Here is a 23,408-nt window from a genome sequence, read left to right on the forward strand (position 1 = left end):
CCCTCCCCCCCCCCCCCCCCGCCCCCAATCACAGTCTGAGTCATACTCGGAAGTAATGTCAAAGCCCTTCAAACTGCTATGTGGCTTAGCCAAGGAAGAACCGGTTGGCTTCCCTAAACTTTGATGGCTAGGGAAGTGGTATGGATATGCATTAGCTTCCGGATAATATTGCTAAAACCCCTAAACAGTAATGACCCCCAGGCAAAAGAGAGCTTTTGCAGCAGCAAAGCTCTTAATGTACTTTCAGAAATTAATATCATTTTGTCTGCCGCTGGGCTGGGCTGGCTTTATGAGCTCTGTGCAGTGCCACTGCCGGACTGTCAGCGTGTGCATGCCAGCAGGAGGAGGAATGGGACCATGGCAAGAGTCCTGGTGCTTGTAACACCACATCGGCACAAAGCTCTGCGGGGCGGCAATTATTAGATGTGTCGTTCCTCTGGAAACCAGATAATTTATATGTATAAATTGAGCATGGCTCAACGTGCTTCTCGTCAGCTCGGTGAATTTGGCCAATCTAAAAATTTTTTAAAAATAATTTAAAAAACCTGGTAGGGAGTCCATAGCTGAGTTGGACCGAGTGTTGTGAGATGGCAGAGGGAGAGAAAACTGCAAAGACCAGCTGCTGCTTCGTGGAAGCAACTGGCTTTTATTCACATACCAGGAGCTTGTGGCTTGCAAGGTGCTTTAGAAGAAAACCTGAAATAAGGGTTCAACTCAAAAGAGCTAGTAATTTAGCTAAGTAATTTCTAAACAGGGAGTAGGCAACAGGACACAACAAGCTAAAGGGGAGCTTAGCATGCTGTCTGGATAGTCATGTGAGTTTTATCTGGACTTTTTTCTGAATTTTTCTTTAGCATTCTGCCATTCATATGTGGCATGTGGAACAGGCATTTGATTGAGAATTATTTATTTAGAGGGGTGATTGTTCAGGAATAACTATTTCATTAATAAAATGGCAGCCAGCAGAGATTGGCTGTTTATGGCAAGATGAACGCCTTTCATCAGCTGGCTGGTAATGGGTAATATTTGCTTAAAACCACTGTTGCTCTTTAAAATAGATCTTTTCATAGGTGTGTCGCTGCGCAAAATAATTTCCTTACTTCTTAAGGAAAACTTACAGTTCTCTGTCATTCTGGGAGCAAAAACCAGAAGGAAGACTGGGAACCCTCCATGAAAAAACCTTGAGGAGTAAACATACTTATTTGTTCTGTTTTTCTCTGTGGGATATAACAGACAAATGTGGATAGTCTAGTAAATATGAATTTTATGTGGGGTATCACTGTTAGGGAGCAAAAACTATTGTTGCTTCTAATTTCTCTTTCCGTTTTACTGTGCCTCCCTGTCCCTTATCTATATTTCTTCTGGAGGTCTTCAGCCTTTTTTTCTGCCTCTCTACTCTTTAACATTCAGGCTGTCAGTGAGATAGTAAAGTTCTGTTTCCATTGGAAAGCAATTTGCCGGCATTGCCGGCTGTGGACAAAATCGACTAGTATTTTGAACTCCTGGGCAATTTAGCTCACAGCCGGGATGACGGGGAAGGGGCAGCATCGCTCTTTCACCAAAGATGATGTTCCAGTTGTCTCGCAGATACTTATTTCTTGTTTGCTTTTACATGCATTTGTTAGGTGCCCTGTAATCACTGGCATTTCTTAATATAGTTTATCTAAAGATAGCAGAAGCTCTTTTTCAAAAGCAGAGATTGTGTATTCAACCTTATTGCTATTTAGCGTACCAGGAGGGAGCGAATTCAGATATTTGGTTGTTATCAGAAGAACTTCGCTAAGAAAACTCCAAAATTTACAACTGGTGAAACTGTTGAACCAGGGACTTGTGTTTGTAGTGTAGACCCACTCTGCCTACCCTTCCTGTGGTTTTTCGCAGGCGCAACTCCTAGGGCAGGTTAGGCCAGCCAGCCTGCAGCTGACTTACCAAAAAAAAAAAAAAAGCCTCAAAATGAGAGAGTTTTCAGTCCCCAAATGTGAAAGGTGGCACCATCAGATAGTTTATTACTGCCAGCTGGTTTGGTGTTTGCTTGCTCAGTGTATACACTATTTCGGAAACAGGTAACCTGTAAGTCAGAAAATCTGGAATAATACTGCATAGTTGTTTCAACTCAAATGAAATGGGGAAAGTGGTAGAAAGTACTTCATTTAAAATTGCAGCAAGCTGAAGCTGGTAAGTTATGAATTCTACCTCTATTTTCAATAATTTTTATAAATGCTGAGAGATATAAATGCAAGGTTTCATGCTGAAATGCTCTAGATATTTACAAGATAATTTAAAAAGGTTCCCCCATATAAAAATATGGAGAATCCTATTTAAAGGATAAAAAATTATTTATTAGAAAGGAAACTTGAATGTAGCTCTAGTCTCTTTGAAGTTTGTCTCAGAAATATAAGTATTTTATCTCTCAAGAGAAAATATCATCAAATTTCTGCTGTATTTTCCCCTATATAATTTTCTCTCTGCAAGAAAAAACAAAAAACAATGAAATGAACTGTGTTTGTCTTCCCCGGGGAACATATTAAGAGGCTGAACGGAAAATCTCATTCCCTCCTTTAATGCTTGTACTTTGGGAAATTTAATTTCAGGGAGTCAGGTACATAATCCCTGCTATTGTTCAGAAGGTTAATGTATGTCCTCTTGTGAACTATGATAAAAATTGAGTCAAATGTCATGGACGTTGCCAAGTTATAAGAAATATGGATTTCCTCTTTATTGGTTCAATAGGCAGCATGGGTTGTAAGTTTAAACAAAGTGTCTTTTTTCTTTGATGTGAGAAACCTAATACTAGAAAAGATGATTTTAAGCATGCAAGAAGAGGAAAAAGGGGAAATATGCATTTCAGTTTTAATACAGAGACAAGAAAATGTAGAATATAAATAAGGTCAACTAAAGTAGAATTTTCCTTCCTTTCCCTTTCCCTTTCCCTTTCCCTTCCCTTTCCCTTTCCCTTTCCCTTTCCCTTTCCCTTTCCCTTTCCCCTTCCCCTTCACCTATAATTTAAAGTAATAGAGTGAAGAGCAGCAGGAATCAGGAATTAGCATTCATATGGAAAGTCCGTTCATCAGCCGTGGGACAGCAGCAGGACTCTCCATGGCTCTGTCTTTCAGTTCAGGGGCTGGATGCTAGGCGCTAGTATGTATGTGTGGATGTTGGTGGGCTTCTAGAATCTTTTTTTTAAATTATTTTTTTAGTTTCTCTAGCTTCTCCAGGACTGCCTTTTCAAAACTCTTCAGAACGGTTATATCCAGTGCCTTCACTTTCCCAAGGTGAAAGTCTGATGAGGAGGATATGCAACAACCCTAATAAAATAATTTCTTTAGCGTTCCTTCTTTCTGCAGTCCGGCTGCCAGCTTGAAGGGTTGGCCGTGTGCAGACCATTCCTAACCACAGCATTAACTGCTGCTTTCACTGCAGAAGACTGAATCGCTCAGCTTCCTGTAATACTGAATTGCTTCGATCTGGTGAGATGAAAGAAGGAAAAAGCTTCTCAAATATATTTGCGGTCTAGGTAATAAGGGTATCCGGTATGAGTAATGTTTTACAAATTTACACAGTCAAGCTTCAGCTGAGAATGTAAACACATTTACATAAACTTTAGTAACAGTAGATCACTTTAATACATTTGTTCAAATGCCTGCAATTTCAATTTCCAAGCAGGTGAAATGATATTGCTAGGAAAAGAAAGAAATCTGAAAAAAAAAAGGCAGTTTAAAAAAATAGACTACCCTTGGTAATTCTTGTCAATCTTTGGGCTCCAGTAAAACCCGCAGCATTGCTTGTTCGTAGAATTTATTTAATACATTTGTTCAAATGCCTGCAATTTCAATTTCCAAGCAGGTGAAATGATATTGCTAGGAAAAGAAAGAAATCTGAAAAAAAAAGGCAGTTTAAGAAAATAGACTACCCTTGGTAATTCTTGTCAATCTTTGGGCTCCAGTAAAACCCGCAGCATTGCTTGTTCGTAGAATTTAAGTCAAATGATTTTTTTCCCTTTTGACATCCAAGACTTCTTCAAGAGATCCCACTATATTTGCAGCTTTGTGTTAAGAAGACTTACACAGGTCCTTCTGGGGCCCCTCAGTAGCTCCGTTACAGTCTCAGCCTCAACCTTTGAGGTTGGCAACTCATCCACCAGGGTTATTAATTTTATGTTTATAATCTAGTAACCAGGTATGTTAGCTAAAATGAAGTTTTCTGACAATTTTATTATGGTAGCACCATGCAGCTGTTGTCCCTTTGATTTGACTTTGTTGTGGGAACACATTCTTTTAGATATTTATGTAGCTGACTGTGGTGGTGCATTGATTCAGTTTTTCCTCAATATTTCTAAGATGTTGTCCCCCAGCCTGTGCCACTCTAGAATGTGTCTGTCCCTCTTTAATACAAATGAACTGATGTGGGCTTAGAAATTCTGGATAAGTATCTTAACTGGAATGAACACAGATACAGAGCCCGTCAAGACTGTTGTATTTTGATGGTACCACAAGGGATGGATGTGCTTCTTCCTCTGACTGTTGCAGTTCTGAGGGGATTCCAGTATTCTGTATGTGTGCGTATGCTGCCATGTGGATCACAAGGCCACCTTTCAATAAACTGTGCTTTGCAGTTGTGTAATTTTCATGAATATGTGCTTGTTTCTGAAGCATTGGAAAACATTTCCATTGGATCTGAAATGCTGCATTTTGAAAAGTGGATTTATCTTTTATTATTTTCACAGTCTAGATTTCTAAGCAGCTGCTAATAAGTAAACTCTGAAAGAAGACAAAAGATATTTTTACCAACGATTCCTGAAATTTCTCAGGCACTAACTTAAAGTTCAACTGTAGCGGTTTAAGTCAATGTTGTTAAGATGCTTTAACTTAAAGGTGCCAGCAGTGGCATCATTCCCATTGCTAAGCATTAATGTTAGAAATTCTCATTCCTACTGCCAAGAGATTCATGGCTCATTACGATCTGGCTTAGTTTAGCAGCCTGTTGTTCTTGTGTTTCCGAGTATTTGTTCTAATTCAAAACAAATGGGAATGTTGGCAACCTAGCGGAGACATATGTAGGAAGTAACCATTGGCAACCATGGTTGCATGAGACAAGAATCTGTAATTGGAGCATTTAAGTATTAATCCTCACAAGCCAATGGAGGAGTCCTTTCCAGGTTGTTCAGTGCAAGCCTTGGAACCTGATTCTCTTCTTGGGCTGTATTTTTGTAACTGGCACATCGTTTGCTTCAGATAATGTTTATACAAATGGCAGTACAAGAAGAGTCATTCCCTACAAAGGCAAATCCTGCTTCTGCTGCATGCAGTGTGCTCCTTAGGCATCAGTAGAAACCTTACGTGTACATTGGAAAATAAAGTCTGATTAAGTCCTATAAGGCTAGATCTGGACACCGTGTCCTACAAGGTGCTGGTGTGCTTATGAATGATTACTTTCTTATCTTCACAGTAGAAATACGCAGTGAAATATGACATAAGATATTTCACTTTGAATACAGGGAGGATAAAATTTTATCTTCCACAATTTAGTTTTGGCCATGTACATAAGTCTTATGTGACCAAGTTATTTTAGATCATATCTGGAGTAGAGATAAAATAGATTATAAAAAATGTATAAGATATAAATTCATTGGCTTTAAGCTTTTTAGTGGAGTGAGGTGAATGAGAGGGGAGAAGAGTTTATAGTATGTTTTTTTCCCTGTATAGATTCAAATGTACTGCAAGCTTAACGAGAGCAATTCCATTGAATTTATTGGAGCATGCGCACTTATTCTAGAGACAAAATTAGATAAATTTGATCTGTTATTGTGTCAGAAGAACAAAGATGGTTTACAATCCCTTTTGCACTTCCATTTCCCAAGGGGGGACAAGTCTGGAACATGTTCTAGTCCTGGCATGGAAGAGATCAGCTGTATCAGGCTGGTTTATCTGATCTATCAGTAATTGACCTTTGAGGTAATGGTGCAATCCCTGTTAATGAGGATACACTGCCTCTTCTGTGTTGCCTTCTTCACATGGAACTTTGTGGTCAGGAGATATCCCACAAAAAGAATCCCCAAGGTTTCTTGTTAGGTGAACTTTACATCCTCTTTGCATCACGGGAGGAATGGGAATAGCAAATTTCGTTTTGGAAACCCATTTAAAATATAAAATAATGTAACATTCTTTTTTGTTTCTGTGTCAGGGGTTCCCTGACATAAGATATGCCTTCATCACAAACTGCAGTGAAAAGCAGAGATACCTGAGCTAACTTGGAATGAATGAGTGCATTTTCCACAGGCTGTGTAGCTTTTATGACACTGGAGTTGGAGCAAAATAAATTGGCTTGCAAGGAACTCTGTGCTACCATAGCTCGACTACTTCTGGTGTCTGAGATAGACAGCATAGTTAAATGAAGACTGAGAAAGAAGATATATTACTATTTGTAAAAGACATTCAGGAATTAGTACAAGGGAGGAAGAATTATTGAAATTGAACCTGCTTTAAGATCAAATGGTTATTAATTGCTTCTGAGTGAATTTAGAGTGTAAATTAGAACAAGGTTTCTGACATCAAAGGAATGATGTCTGAATTCTGGCATGACCTTTCAAATAGGGCAGGGAGGACAAGGAACCTAAATTATTTCAAGATGGAGCTTGATAAATTAATACAGGTAGTGATCCCAGAGATGGAAATTAAAGTTTGTGATTATGGTATCATAGATCATAGGCTCAAAGAGACCTCAAAAAGCATCCAGTCCATTTCGTTGCTCTAACTTAGTCTCAACTACATTTAAATTATTCCAGGTTTATCCAGCCTGTCTTAAATATGATCTCATCTCAGTGATGAGATTCTACAGCCCTGTTACTCTTCCATTCAATTACCTCACTATTCCTACCATTGAAAAGCTTTTCTAATCTCAACTTAAGTCTTCCTAGCTCAATTTAAGTTAATTTCTTCTTGTCCTCTCCACAGCAGACTCAGCAGACTTGGAGTACAAATTAGTATCCTGCCCCTTTATAGCCATCTCTTACGTGCTTGGAAACTCCTATCCTTTTTCCCAGAATCACAGAGTGATTGAGGTTGGAACATCTCAGTATTTTCATTTTGATATTAACCTTCGGTTCGTTCAGTCTTCTCTGAAAACTTGTCTTCTAGACCTCTGATTTTTCTGGTACTCTCTGCTGGGCTGTCCAGCTGTTCCTCTTCCTTCTTCCCATTCCTCCTGATGATGGTCTACCAGTACCGAATACAATAGAAGGATTATTTTGTGACTGCCAGGCATAGTGCTACTGCTTATTTATCCAAGTATTATTATTATTTTTGCAGTGTGGGATGTGGTTTACTTCCCAGGTCTAGGTGTTTTCATCAAATATGTTCCCTGCTGTGGCAGGGTATAGGATGTTAGAAATGCCCTTGATCTCTGCAGCTGTCCTTGAGTTGTTTTTGTGAGTTTCTTCTAATAAAGCTCTTATGCTCCTTGTAAGGAAATGTTTGGGGTTGCTGTGGAAGGGGAAAATGGGCCATAAACAGAAAGCTTTGTGGATCCATCTAGACTAAACTTACCTTACATGATTGACTTTTTACATGATTTTACTCACGTGGATCCTTCTTATCCTGTATCCCTGGTGCATTCAAAGCTAGGACAATCCATAAAGTAGACGTAGCCTACAGGCCTCCCCAGAGTCAGAATCCACTAGGAGGTTATGAATGAGGAGGAGAGCTGCGCTGTGCTTAGGCATTAGCAGGGTTGCTCCTTGTCTCACAACCTGAAGAGTGCACCATACCACCTGCTGTAAATGCAGGTTGGTGGGTGACGAGGGGACAAGCAAGTCCTTTTGTGCCATCAAGCTGATGCTACAGAAATCTCCTCCTACGACAGCAGAACTTGAGGGCACTGTACCACTGGAACTGCTTTGTAGCTGAATATCTGGGTAACCTTCTGTTTCGGTTACTGGTTTGATATTATTCTTACCTGATTTCATTTTAGCGCATTGTCAGCTTGAGGTCAAATCTTAATGGCTTATTTGCTCTGCATATCAGCAAATGAGGTAGTTTAATACCACATTCATGCATAAATTTGTGAACATGGAATAAATAAGATACTATTAAGCATAACACTCAGAACTGAAGGGCTTGAGAAAGTTTGCAATATGCAAACAAAAATTTGCTAAGCTGACAAAGTGTTTTTCTAAAGTGATAAAAGCAGGTGTTTCTTTTTAGTTGCCAAGTCTGCTCCCATGTGAGAGGCTAGATAAGTAGTCCAAATTACGTCTAAGAAGAAGATTTGCCAGAGCTTAATTACTTTTCCTCAAAATGCCAAATAATAACAAGAAAAACAAGAAGAAAAAAAACACCTTGGAACTACATTGTAGTCTATTTAGTTCTCCTCATTTAAAGCCCTGATGTGGAATTCTTAACTTCACAATAAACTGCACTCTTTCAGTGGTAAAGCAGAACAAATTTGTAAGCAATGACTTGTGCTCCTTCTACTTTTGGCATTTAGGTAAAAGCAATTTTTCGTTCAAAAATATAAGTAGGTTTTACAAGGTCTGCAGCTGTGTCATTTCAGTAGGGTATAGTTTTAGCATTAATCAACGCTTTTCTGTGATGACTTCTGCTAAGGTTATGGCCATTTAATCCATCTTTATTGATGAGTGATCTTATTAAGCCTGGCTATTAGATCTTGGTGTTCTGTGAGTTAGGCCATAGTATCATCAAACCTTGCTCTCCTGCTCTGGCCTGTAGTGCTTGTCTGCGTGCCGGGCAATTGAGTGCATCAGACTGTGTTCAGTCAATCCTACTTAAGTCAAGCCTCTCATCACAAAGCCTCTGTCAGCTTGTCTTCTGCAAGGAGACTTTATCAGTAAGTCAGAAGGAGAAGGGATTAAGACCACAGCCATTTACCCACCTGCCCTGTGCGATGTACAATGAAATGTCAGTGTCGTAACCTCTCAGTTCTACATTATTATTTCATTGGTAAGGAGGCATTTTGCTGAGAGATCTCTCTGTCCTTTATTTAAAGAGAATGTAATGAAACCAGAATTCTTGTACAAGACCAAACCAGGGAGTCCTCTGTTTTGATATCTGCCTATGTTGTCAGTGTTTTAGAGGAAGATGCAAGAATAAAAAAAAAGATTAAAAAAAAATCTGCCATTTTCCTCATCTCTTAGTAGTTGCTTTATAGGTGAAACTATATGGAAGTCGAGATTCTTTACCTCTTTTATGTAGATAGGGCCAGTTGATTTGCCCCTCCCATATATTTTATCTTTAAGCAGCCATCCAATTCCCTCTTAAATATGCTAAATTCTTAGTCCGCCCTCATATGGAAGTATTTTCACAAGAAATAGCTGGCATCTCCTGTATTTTGAATGTTTTCATTTTTCTGCATCTTTTTTGATACAATAAAATAGTTAATAGAAAGTTCAAAGTTGGAGTGCATAGAATGGGATCACTGATTTTTAGAAGGTTACTAGAATTTTTCTGTTATTTTCAGTTCACTTGTACAGGCTAATATTACCACTTTGACCTCTCTATAAAGCAACACTTTCAGCAAGCATCAATGCAAGCATGTACTGTTTCCCTTTCTAATTGATTATAGTTAACTTAAAACCCAGTGATGTGTGTGAGTGGCTGAGATTATTTATTCCAAGACGTATTACTGAGATGCATTCGTCAACTGTGAATTTCATCTGCTCCTTTGCTGCATATTCATTTAGTTTTGTTTGATACCATTGGCGGTTGTAACACTAATAAAATTAAATAATTCTGTTTTGGGCAGATTTTACTCTGTCCTTGAGTAGGCTCGTCTCTTGTGAGAGATCTTAACTTGCAAACAGAATTCCGTGTTGAATATAGGTAAACAGTGTCATGCTGTAAAAGGACAGTCAGGGAACTATAAAAAGGGATATTTTCTTTGAGGCACAAGAAGTAACTAATCTTCAGTTCTGCACAGAAATGGTGAGACCTCTTTCCAGTACTGGGCATAACAACTTAAGAAAGGTGTTGACCAGCTGGAGAGTCCAAAGGCAAATAAGAATCATCAAATGCTTTGAATATATTACAAGCAAGTGTGTGTGTGTGAAGAATACAAGGCTCTGTGTGTGTGTGTGTGTGTGTTAGTAATTTTCAGATAGGTAAATGGATTTTGCAGAGTGGAAAGGAATAGTCTGTTCTTTGTGTCCATTGTGGAGACAAGAAGGAGGCACTGTGACCTGCAACTGCGCTATTCATGTTGGACATTAGGAAAATATTTCTGAAGGCGAGGATAGTCATCAGTGTGCTTTCTATACATCAAGCAATATTTGAACGTGTCCGGATCTTCCACTGGAGAGCAGAATTTGGTCGCTTGAAAATCTTTGTCTGCTTGTAAATGCATTTCAGGTCATTAGATAGCAATCTAAGTAATGTTTCTAGATTGCTCTGACGAAGGTGCAGGAGCATCATCTGATTTCTAGCAAGTGCTCTTAGTATTTTCACTGTCACAGGTTCAGGAGAAAAGAATAAGGAAGGCCCAGAAGAGGCATGCATGTACCTAAGAATAAGCTGCTATATGTTGTTAAAAGGATGCCAATGGCAAAAGAAGGAGCACATGAAAGATGATAGTTCTGGGTCATCATAATCCAGTGGTATCACCATTTAAAATGATGTGCCTTGTCACAAGGCAGAGGGTAGAGAAAAGATGAAAGAGCATCTCAGCTACAGCTGGTAGGATTTGCTATATTCTCATTTTGAATATGCCCAAAGCAATACTCTCAGAAATCTCTTTTGTGTCAAATGGGAGAGAGGGAAAGAGAGGTAGGAATTTTTTGCTGCCATCCCTCTGTCTCCCTTTATTTCTCATCAGACATTTGGTCTTTGAACTAGTTTATATTTGGTTAAAAGTAGAAAGTTTCTATGCAAGCTTTTGGTTCAGACAGATCATCATTTTCCATTAAAAATCCACCTTATCAAAAAATTCTGAAGCAGTTCCTACTGGTTCCAGTGCCATCGGGGAAGAAATAGGAATGCACTGTAACTGGAAGCAGTCTCCAGTAGCTACAGTGCTGCAAGAACATCTCTAACTGAGTTGTACTTCAGGCCTACATTCCCCTTGGGCTGCTTGCTTGTAGCGGTGTCAGGGTAATAGCACCACATCAGTACAACAAAACACTCCGTATGCATACAAGCATCACAAAATGCTGGGGGTAAATTGACTGAATTATATATGTTGCTCTTATGGGAATGCAAAATAAGTTTTGCTGCAAGTTACATGTAGCTGTAGCTGCATGCTACACCTTTAGGAAATAAAAGCCTTAAGGGATGACACAGCCAATTTAATCATTATTTTGTTTGTTGTTTCAGCTGAATTGCTCTGTCTTGTTATATGTATATATTAGCGCTCATCTTGCTGTCATCAGATGCTTAGTGGGAATCTAGGGAAGTCTAATGCAGACAACTGAAGTGAATTGCAAGCTTTAACATCAGGCTACATCTTGACCTGGTGCTGAAGGATGGATCCATCACTTTTCATTTAAAATAATACGCTAGACCTTGGTCAAAAATATTACCGATATAAACAAATGGCATGGTTGATGGATCACTCTGTTGCCAATAACCAATGAAAAATACCTTAGTATTTTTCCTTAGTTTGGCAAAGTTCTCTTTCTTGATTAAAGCTGGCAACTACAGGGATAAAAGGACATCTGAAATAATGTACCTGATGGATAGATGTTCGATGAAATGTGTTCCCCAAAGGCTTGAACCCTACCCTTTTCTGTGAGAACTGTGACTCCTTAGAAGGCTTGACTGATTTTAGGAGAGATTGTAAGGTGCCTGCTCCTGGTACACTGATGATTGAACAGACCTGGAAACAGGACCTGAGTCCTCCCCGTTTACAGCTCAGCATTTTAAGGAAATTTGAGTTTGGTGCCCATTTGTCTTAAACCATTACCAACAAAAGTAACACAGGAGCTGCTTAAGAAGCAGTGTAGACATCTGTGTCATGGAGGAGGAGTTGACAGCCCGATGCAGTAACCGGATATCATAGAATCATAGAATAGTTTGGGTTGGAAGGGACCTCTAAAGGTCATCTAGTCCAACCCCCCTGCCATGGGCAGGGACATCTTCAACTAGATCAGGTTGCTCAGAGCCCCGGCCAACCTGACCTTGAATGTTTCCAGGGATGGGGCATCCACCACCTCTCTGGGCAACCTGTGCCAGTGTTTCACCAAACACTGTATCTTCCTGTAGGGCAGGTCACCCTCCCTGTGAATCAGATCCCTACAGCTACAGTTGCTGGGTTGGTTCTGTACTATCTGTGGAGGTCTAAGGTTGAAAGGTACAGTGCGTCACTCTTTGGGAACATTTGCTCTAGCCTGCATATTACAATATGCACCATCAAAAAAAAAGTATCAGAGTGCTAATCTTTCATTGCCTCAGACTCATTTACTCCTTAAGGATGGGAAGACTATTTGCATATGCATTGATTAAATGGAATGCATTTGTTGTTTCAGATGCATTCATAGTGAATTGTTATAGTTTAATCTAGGCTGTGCAGGGTCCTGGGGGGAAGCAACCAAGTGCAATATATACCTGCATCATTAAAAATAAATTAAGTGTGATGACAGCTGGAAAATAACCATACAAGTGATTTCAGGGTGTTCCATATTTATTCCCTGGTAATGATAAATCGTTGTTGATTTTCTCAGTTTACAAGTCAAAAGGCAGGTTTTTAACACGTCAGCCTTCAGTCTGGGCTCTGTAAGTCAAGTAAATTGAGCAGACGCCTGCCTAACATTTAGTCCTTGTTACCACAAATTCAAGCTTCTCACGTTCATTCATTCATTTAATCCCCCAAAGTCCCCTTGAGGTAGGTAAATATTATCTCCATATTACTGATGGAGAACTGAAGTGTAGGGCAGGCTGAAAGTAACTTCACAGAAAGTAGCTTTAAAGAAAGGGCTTTGAGACAATCTACAAGTCTTAATCTCAGAAGTTAACTGAATATTTTTGATGTTACTTTAGGTGATTTCTTCATTGATAAAGTATCTCTGACCGAATTGATCGTGTCTTCTGGGACCACTCATGGTTTGTTATCCTTAGTAACATAGGGAGTTAACATGTACTGTGACAAAGTGTCATTTTTATATTAAAACAGAATTCTAAGTAGAATTTTGTTAAAACACTGTCCTGTTGTGACTTTTGGGGAATATGAAAGGGGTTAACGGCTGAAAAGATTACAGGTTTATCGATCACACATAATCCCTAAATGTTTTTTGAACTGTATGTAGGGATCACTTAATGTGCTGCTGGAAAACAACCATGTGAGCTGGAAAGCAGCAGCTGTCGGACAGCTCAGAGCACTATTACATGACAATTGAGGGGGGAAAGTAAAAGAGGTCTCTTTCCCATGCCAAATACTCTTGTGGCTAACATCTAGTTACCTACTGAAGTGCAGTGGCAACTTAAAGAAGAAAGGCCACACTGGAAAAGGAAAACTAAAAGTTATATTATTAAGGAAAGAGATGCAAAAATGAAATTACCACTTTCTTGCTTTGTTTAATATGTACGTTTCCCTGGTCCTCAGCATAATTAAGCCCTCAGTAGGGCTATCAAAAATCTCTCTATAAAACAGAGCTGCTGAACTCTTCATCAGTTTCTGTGCTCACATGTACACTGACCCTTTCATTCTTTCCTTCTGATGTAAGACAAAGTCAAGATATAAACCAGATAAAGCCAAACGGGAATATAGGTCCTATGCAGTAGGATTATCCCAGGATTTTTACATAAATTGGCCGATAGGACAGCTGTGCTGTACTGTTTTCTGCATGGACTGTTTTCCTGGTAAAAGAGCGGTTAAGCCTTGTCCAACAAGACCAAGACTTTACAGTCATTTGGAGGTGGGTAAATAAGGGGCTTGAAGACCAAGGTTAAGGCTGCATCTTGATCCTCTCAAAGGCTAAACTCCAGGACCTGATCAGAAAAATAATTCACAAGAATTCGCTGTCCTAAATACATTGTTTTGGTCATTCTCTGAATGCCATCACTAGTTTGGTTAATTATAGGGAAAAACAGTGATAAAAACTTGGTAAACCCATCAGATTCTTTGGTAAATGCAATTGTTATTGTGAAATACAGGAGGTCTTGTCATGGACAAGACCCTTTAGGCTACAAAAACAGAATAAACAAATGGTATATATCCCAGTGGTCTTGCAGATAGCGCAGCTGTGATGTTCGCCCACTAAATAATCATTGGGGGAAAAAACATAAAGCATTGGTTTATCTGTAAGCAAGAGTACTACCCAAAATTTTATTTATCTCAGGAACGCTTTAGTCAATTCTGATTCAACCAAATGCTAGAAAACACACTTTTGCTCTCCCGTCAAGGTAACTTACTGTATTAGATGTTTCCCAAAATATCAAGAGAACTTAATATGTATGAGTCTCCAGGAAAGCCTTTGAAGGAAGGATACTAACGTTCTTATTCTTGAAAGAATATCCTCATATTGTCACCAGGTATTAGTGATATTGCCATTTTTCTTTCCCTGCTATGGAGTTTTGTGGGCATTGCTCATCTCCAGCCACTCACCAGTGTCTGTTAGGGCACTTTAACTTACATCGGCCACCTTGAAAAGCTCTAATCATTGCGGTGGGTCCCTGTGGCAGAAGCCTGACAGCAGTCACTCCTTCAGGTTAGGCTGGGGTTTGCTGTGGGGCTGGCACGTGGGAAGTGGGGCAGCGAAGCAGTTGTTGCAGTGGGCCTTCGCTAATCCCTCTGGTCAGTGGGAACGCTCTAGCTGGTTATGCTGGATTTTGGGCAATTTTGTGAAGCTCCCTTCCGTGCCAGCATGTGGGATTGTGCCTTGAACATAATGGTAATACACAATTGTTGCGCTTTATTGGATTTCCTTCAGGTTGCCATGGAGTCCACTGGGTATTGATATTTCTTAATAAATTAACTGAATTTAATTTGTAGCTTAAGAAGTCCAGAGCCTGCGTATTAGAAGTTCTTTCTTTCCATGTCTTCTCTCCTTTAGAAAGGTAGTATTTAGGAGTGTGAGAAAAGTGACAAAGGAAATTACTTCAAGGTGTAAATCTTAATTTCTGAAATTTTGGTTTTCCCGCCGAAACCAGGACAGCTTGCTTGCTGCTTAGGAACAAATGCATTTTCTATTAGCAGAAGGAAATACTCTCACCGCATTCTAGACCTGAACATCGATGTGAAACAACAACTAAGTCAAACCTCTTCAGATGATCTCACTGTTGAAACATGGTTGAAATGGTTATTTGCTATGTAATATATTTGTCTAAATTGGACTCAGTTACCATATACTGAGATCAAGCGCGTTGTCTCACTGAAACAGGGGCTGTTAAGGCTAAAGACTGTGTTTGTGTAGCTGGTACGTAACTCACCGTGGCTGCAGCTGAAATACAGGAAACAATAATAATAAGTGCTTCCTGGATTTGAATTTTTCTTTTTGACAATCTTTCAGTAGTAACATAGCAGGATTTAATCATTGTCAATTACAGGTCTTAATTAAATGCTAGTAAGCACTTATTACTATGATAGTGGAATGGAAATAGCTACCTGATGATTTAAGGGCTGTTTATAGGAGTAACTGCTCCTGAATAAATATAAAACTTTTCTTATTTGTCTCTGAGATTAAAATTGGAAAAGACCATAAGAAATGCATGGCAGACATTTTATTTTTGAGGATCTTGCTTTTGTTGTAGATTGGCTTCACTTTTCTGCAGTTAATAATATTTGCAACGTTGTATGTTTAACTGCAGGGATATTTTGTGTAGTTTGTGGATTGCATGTTCAAAACAGAAGTTTATGCAAACAAAAAAAATTAAAGTAGAACACTAAAAATTTGTGCATGTAAATAATCCATTGAAGATAGATACCATCAGTTTAATTGCATGTGCAGTTTAAAAATACTCATTTGAAAAAAAAAATTGAAGATAGACCATCAGTTTAATTGCATGTGCAGGTTAAAAATCCTCATTTGAAAACAAGTCTTTTAATATATAGTTTATATTTATGTCAAAATCTGTCGAGATATACAATAGCTTTATGATAATTAACAATGGGAAAACCATAGAAGTCTTGAAGTTTGATTTAGATAAGTACCAGAAATATGGATGTTTATCCATCCTACACACGTCTCTCGAGTTTTCTTGCAAAATTTCTGGCTCTTCAGGTCTTGAGGGAAGCTAGACATGTATTGTAATTCTCCATTTGGTTCCCACTAGACCCCACAAGAGCAAAGAAGAAAAATACTCATTAATTTTTGAGTTTCCTCACAGAAGGGTAGTTTAAGCTGTTTTTTTTTTTTTGTCTACTTCTGTCTACTTTCCTCATTATAGTGGTAGCTACGAAGCTGGAAGAGTTCTATGCATTTGACTTATTACTAAAGTAATTCAGATCTGGATCATATGAATCTTTTAGGTCTCTTTTTTTGGTGCAAATTGCATGAATCTTCAGAGTTTTCTTATTCTAATCTGTGATGTTAGTAAGTTTCCACTGCAAGCTTAATGATGGATGCCTTGGAGACCTGTGCTACTAATTATGCTCTGAATTTTTTCTCAGACCGTCTGGCTCTTTGTGGTAGGTTAGGAACCTGATCCCCGACGTCAAAAATTACCAACTCAACTGTAATGAAATAAGAAGCTGCTTACTGCATGACATGAAAAGCCTGCGCTTAGCAGTGGTTGTGTGATGATGCTAAGCAGGTTTGGAGCTGGAATGCTGCTGAACTTGGCAGTTTCTTTGTTAAGATATTTTAATCAATACCGCTGCAATGTTTTCTCAATGCTAGAATTCTGCCAAACATCTGGCTTGGAAGTTGCCCTCGGCAGCTGGAGCATGTGACCGTCAAGCTGAAGCACGAGCTGGGTGTTACGGCTGTGATGAACTTCCAGACCGAATGGGACATTGTTCAGAATTCCTGGGGCTGCAACCGCTACCCGGAACCCATGAGCCCCGAAATCCTCATGAAACTATATAAAGAGGAAGGTCTTGCCTATGTCTGGATGCCAACCCCAGACATGAGCACTGAAGGTAATGCTCAGACCACTCCTGCAGCTAAATTAATGGTAACAAACCCTTTGAGTTACTAATCTGTCACTTTCATGACTGCGTTTTTTTCTGTGTAAATTTTTCGTAAAAAATACAGCTAATGCACAAGGTGTAATTTCTGTGTGTGTTATCTCTAGCAAATTATTCATATTTTCTTGTAGACAGAGAGGCCATCTAAAGTACTTCACGTCTGGCAGTATATGTGTATTTGAGATTAAAGCCGTATGACATTGATAACTGCTTGACTGTTTTTGCTTTCAGCTTGAATTCAGCCCGTATAATGAAAATAAGCTGTGTAGGTGGAAGACTGCAAGCTTGCACAGCAGGACAGCTTGCCATCCTTGCTGGTTAAACATGGAGAGACAGTGCTGTATGTCTGTTTCTGCTATTCCCCTCCCCCAGAAAATCATTTTTCTGTAACTATAGTATCCCAGTCTGATAAATCTCCATAAAGTCATTTATATAATAGTTTGTAATTAGTTTAGAATACCCATAGCACCTCATGTTGTAACATAAATTATTATTTTTAATTCCTCCGTTGGAATGGTCAAAATCTTGTTTCCAACCAGTAGGTTAGAAAGTGTGCGTGTTTTCGAGTGAGTAGCCTACCCGAAGAGAGTGCTTTCAATAGAGTGAAATACTACTGCCACAAATAGAGAACCGTCTTATCAGTAATAGGACATCAGGGAAGACAGGAGACCTTAAACCAGGGATTTGAAAGGTCTTAATGTCAGTGCTCATCTGTGCCATGAAGAAAAATTGGGCTCTGATGTTTGCAGCTTCATTTCCTGGGGTAACAGGGAGAAAGGCGTCAGGAAATATGGTATAGTCATCCCTTTGGGAGTGAGAAAGACTGTTCTGTGTTGTTTAACCGTATGCTTAGTACACAATTAAATCGTAACAGTATTAAGTTGTACAGGAAAATACTCTTCTGCTCTCCCTCCCTCACTTATTATTGACATAATGGCCTTCATTACAATGTTTTGGAAAGCAGCAGTACGTAGGTAGCTTCACAAACCTCTGGTACTAAAAACCATTGCACTTTTGGCTTGCTAACTTTAATGCTATGTAAGACGTGCTGTTTGATGTAATTTGCTGCCTTATCTCAGTCCATGTGAAAATGAATATGCCACACACATTCAGTGTTAATCAGAATGTATATTTAGAGATGGCTTGGGGCATTTTACAGATTTTGTGTGATCCAGATCTATGTTGCCAGAAGAAACAAAGGTTAGGGTAGAAGGTCATTTGGAAAAAAAAAAAAAGAAAAAACCCAAAATATGTCAGGTTTGCCATTGTGATTCACAGTGCATCGGGCTGTACAGACATAATCTCAACCGTGAACCTAGCTTTCTCAAATGCAAATGAATGTGCCTTGGTTTTAACCTTAGGAAGAATACAGATGTTGCCACAAGCTGTCTGCCTCTTGCACGGGCTACTGGAGAACGGACACACTGTCTACGTTCATTGCAACGCTGGCGTTGGCAGGTCTACAGCTGCTGTCAGTGGCTGGCTGAAGTACGTGATGGGATGGAGCCTGCGGAAAGTGCAGTACTTTTTGGCTTCCAGGAGACCAGCTGTCTACATCGACGAGGAAGCTCTGATTCATGCTGAAGATGATTTCTACCAGAAATTTGGGCGTCTTCATTCCTCGTGCAAAGTACAAGAGTAGAAAAACAGAAGAGGAAAAAGAAGGTGAAGAGGAATCCTTACATTTGAACCCCAAGGACTTAGAAATCATGAGTCAGAGTCCTGCCTCTCCTCTTCAGGTTATAAGCTTGTCATAGAAGTCGTGAGAATTTTGTTAAAAAGTGCCTTTGAGGGTTTTTTACTTGCTTTCTTTAGGCTGATATGGTTCATGTTTTCAAGCCTTTTTCGGCAAGTATGAGACCTAGAAACTCTGCAAAGGGAAACTAAAATTTTCTTTTAACTACTTGCCTACAGGAACTGAGGTTTTAGGGTAGACACTAAATAAGACGTGATGTGAAATAGTTAGAGTTGGCAATATTTCAGTGGCAAGAAAGAGAAGGCATTCTCAGAAAAACAGATAGAAAGCTTGACTGGATTAAGGTTCAGGTTAGGATGGAGCTGATCATCGCCAAAGCTGCTCAGTTATTTTAGGTGGAGTGTACCTTACTCAAGTGTTTTCTAGTGATTTTGAAGACAAGTGGTATTAATGAGAAAGACCAGCAGGAAACTGATTTTTCAGCTGAGTTTCTTAAACAAAAAGCTAACGTCTAATGCAGTGAACTAAAATCTGCTCTCTTTGCCTATGTAGTTAATGTTAAATATTATGAGTTATAGCTATATTCTTTTATGACATTAGGCTTATGCTGGCATGTGGCATGAAGAGAGGAAACAGCTCCACTTACTGTAGTCTTACTCTGCTGCAGGGAAGGACTTGTATTTATTACATTATCCTAGGCTGTGAGATCTCTAAGTCAAAGATACATTTTGCTCTTCTGCTCTATGCAGCGCTGTACAGTGGGCTCCCTAGCTGCCAAGTCAATCTAAGCAGTAACCAATGGGCTAAAACAGGACCTATAGGAACTGCATGATAAGCCTCTGTGCATGACTGACACCACAGCCTCTGTGTTGTTGACCTAGGTGAATTTCTTCACTATAGCAAGTCTCTTCTTCTTGCACAAGCAGTGTGTAGATGTTCACAGATGCTAGATTTAGCTGAGTGAAGCTCCTCTACAGGAGCAAAGAGCAGCTCTGTGGAGGGTTTCTCAGGAGCTTAGCCTCGGCAGCCTAATGCTGGCTTTGTGGATGATCCCTAATGTTTTCCAGTGCTGCTCAGTCCCTTAGCTAAACTAAGCAGTGGCACCAACAGCTTCCAGCCCTGCTCAGGTAAAACCAGTTTGCTATAGGTTAAGTCCAAGAGAGAAGGGAGAGAAAGCATTTCCTAAGGAACAGAGAATTAAGGATGTATAAACATTAAGAAACCTAATTTCTATAGGTTTATTCTTGAGTGAAATCTCATTTTTTCCAGCCAGCTTGATCCTGTAAAGACCCAGTCAGTGCCAGAGTAGTTTAGCTGATATATATTGATTATCTGAATACTTAATGGAGAAACTATTAGATAGGAACTGTTTATGGAGAATGTCCAGAATAATATAATACATTTTATTTATGTTATACTTCAATCATCTTCAAAAGGAAAAATGTTTATTTAAGTTACTCTACCAGAATAATTACATTTTATTTATGTTATATATATTGTATCTGAATACTTAATGGAGAAACTATTAGATAGGAACTGTTTATGGAGAATGTCCAGAATAATATAATACATTTTATTTATGTTATACTTCAATCATCTTCAAAAGGAAAAATGTTTATTTAAGTTACTCTATATGTGTGGTTTTGATCATGACTTTGTTTCTTATATTTTCCTTTGAAATAACACTGCCTGTTTAGAAAATGGATGAGAAAAGTTCTCTATTAAATAAAAATATCATGACAGTTCCAGCAGCCCATTTTGTCATATGTCTTTGGCTCCCAATTTCATCAATAGCAAAAAGGGTCATGACTGATATTTCTATATAGAGGTGGGACCAGCCACTTTAATGGTAACAGCCCATTTCTTGTCTGCTATGCTGTGTCAGTTTTGATGGGCTGTTGAGGAGGAAGTCTCAAAAAACAGCACAGCAAAGACATGTGGGTGATATGGCACCTCTGATACCTCCAAAGACCAAAAGAAGGGGTTGTTTCTCCTAGCCTGATGCAGAGAGCAGAGGGAGTGTCAGTGCTGCTGTCTGGCTGTTGGGCTTTCGTGCGAATGTGCAAAGCTACAGCTGAGTGTCCATGAGCGCCCAGGAGCTACCCCATTTTGACTGAGTTTGAAATAAAAATGGTGAGCTTTTGCTACCATGTGCCTCTCAAAATCAAGCGCTGGGAGGAGGAGGATGGTATAAGAAGCAGAGAGTAGAACTCACTTAAGTTTTACATTTCAGTTGAGATACGTTTGAAACCCCAAGCTGAAAATATGTTTCCAAGCATCCCCGACAGACAGTCCTTTCCATCAGATGCAACTTGTAATACATGTTGGGACAAGTACTTGTGGGTTTGGTCCTTGTTTCACAGCTAACAGTATTTCCTTTTTAGGGCTCTTGGCACTGAACAGTGCATAACATGGCACAAACAAGTAAGTATATGACTAAGTAAGTATAGCTGTGCTATATCGGCTATTTATAATTCTGATTTTATTGGCAATGGAAGCAGACTGGTGCTTCATTTGTAGGGCAGGAATTCAAACGATACAGAAGCCACACATTTGAGGAAACCCTAGCAAGGGGTTGTTGATTCATTGTTTATTGTCATTTCAGCTTGCTTGTCTGCCGAACTGCTGGGGGACTGTATCACATACAGATTGCATTAGCTGATGAACTACATGAAAACAACTTGCCAACATTGTGTTAACAAAGAATGCAAAGAAATCCCATGGCTTGCAGTCCCTTTGTACCTATGTGTAGCATACTTTTTTCCTTATTGCCACCTTCCTGCCTTCCTCATTGAAGGCCACCCTGTCAAGTAACATTCATTCAAAGCCCTGTCTGTTGAATGCAACTAGGATTTTAAATGCTAGAGATCATTGCAAGAGGCTACAGCAACAGAAAAAGCAATCGTATAAAAATATTCCATTTCTCCAACTGTATAATTACATGATAAACCTGCATCTAGAGATTATTTATTAGAATTCCAATTTGTAATATGTTCTTATGCTGACTGGATCATTAACTGTTTCCACAGACTAGCCTCTTGATGCATTTTGAATGAAAGGATGAAGACAGTCTGTTGTTCATGTACTTATATATTTCCTTGCTACTTTAGTCATAAAAGTGCTACAAAATTTAGAGAAGAACAACTCCTATAGAAAGAATTAGAAACAGGGAAACAGTAACAGTTATTTTAAATTGGGGCCCAAGAAGCCAAACGAATACATCCACAATAACAGGAGCCAGGTAGAAATATTTTGATAACTCATCACTCAAAAGCATCAGTTGGGGAAAATGGTTTTCTCCTGGTATGAACATCAGTATTCTCTGCCCTGTTACAGCCAGGTTTTTACCTCTGTTAAATTAAAGAAGAAAGTAGAATTTGCTACATGGAATGGGACCATTTATAACTCCAGGTACTCAGAGTATCTCGATGTCATTATTAGGCCAAACAATAGTATATATTCTTTCCCAGGGCTATGTACATGAAGGAGCTAAGCAATCCTAGCTCTTACGAGTGATTTTGTAACAAAAACAGCCCCTTGAGGGATGGGTCGGGCTTTGAGTGGTATAGTTTCGTGAATACTTTTCCTTTTGACATCAGAAAAGTACTAATGAGAGTCTTCTGCGTGACATTTTTATGTAGGCAATGCAGCCTGGTGAAAGGAGACTGTGCTGGCTGGCACGACTGTTGAATACCTCCCTTTCTCCCTTACTCCTTACTTGTTATTTCACATTTTGAACTTTGGTCCCTTTGGCACTTGTCTGCTCTAGTTGTTTCGGTTGTAAGTTCTCGGTCTTCCCTTTCTGTTTGTACAGCACCAAGCACAGTGAAGCTCTGGATGTGGCCAAGACTGCAGGTTTTATACCAGGTTGTCCGGAGTAGTTGGAAGGTCTCACAACTGGCAACTGAGCTGTGTGTGCTGCACAAAAACATGTGCAAAACAGTGTCTCTGCTCTGGGGTGGAATTAAAATTTGAGACTGCCTGCCAAGCCCTCTTGGGCAAAGATAAAGGAAAAAGATAGGCTGTAGGTTGTGCAGGAGCAGGTAATAAAATCCCTATTTAAAACAAGAATGCAAAAAGTCAGACTTACTCCATTACCCACCATGATGTCCTTTTTGAGTCCTAATTTATAAACCCCGCTGACTTTACTGCTCTGTAATTGAGAAAAAAAATTGGAAGTAGTCAAAGACATTTGCCATAACTGTATTACCCTGTTGCTTCTTTTATTCGTCATCATTAAATTGCAGTGAGAGGTTTCAAACCAATGATAGAGTTAAAGAAATAAATAATATGATTCTTTAAAAAAACACACTGGGACTGTGCAACAGGAAATTATGAAGAAATATTTAGAAGCATAATAACTACCGCAAAAGCATATATTGGGCAAGCAAGCCCTACCTTCTTGAAGGATAATGAACATCAGGCTGCTCTTAGCTAAAATGGAATTGTAGCAGAGGACAGGATATAGATGACTGTCTCCAACTCTAACTGTTTACATTCTTAGTGGTGAATCAAAACCTCTGCAGTTATTGCCTTAAAAATATTCTGCTGGAAAAAATTGTGTTTTATTTTCCACATGTATATAGCTTAAAGGGAAAGGGGCTGCTCTAAGGGAGCAGACTTTGGAATGGTGAAAGTATAAAGG

General features: G+C 39.2%; 1 protein-coding gene across 1 annotated transcript in view; it reads left to right on the forward strand.

Moving 5' to 3' along the window:
• Nucleotides 1-20,208, forward strand: part of EPM2A (EPM2A, laforin glucan phosphatase) — a 41,426-nt gene extending 21,218 nt beyond the window's left edge. Inside the window, exons 3-4 of the mRNA XM_009282505.2 lie at nucleotides 16,778-17,019; nucleotides 18,429-20,208. Of these exons, the coding sequence (XP_009280780.1) occupies nucleotides 16,778-17,019; nucleotides 18,429-18,709 (523 nt within the window). The 3' untranslated portion in view covers nucleotides 18,710-20,208. The remainder of the gene's footprint in view (nucleotides 1-16,777; nucleotides 17,020-18,428) is intronic.
• The last annotated feature ends 3,200 nt before the right edge of the window (nucleotides 20,209-23,408 follow it).

Source organism: Aptenodytes forsteri, unplaced genomic scaffold (genome assembly GCF_000699145.1).
Source record: "Aptenodytes forsteri isolate BGI_AS27 unplaced genomic scaffold, ASM69914v1 Scaffold357, whole genome shotgun sequence".
Taxonomy (NCBI): domain Eukaryota; kingdom Metazoa; phylum Chordata; class Aves; order Sphenisciformes; family Spheniscidae; genus Aptenodytes; species Aptenodytes forsteri.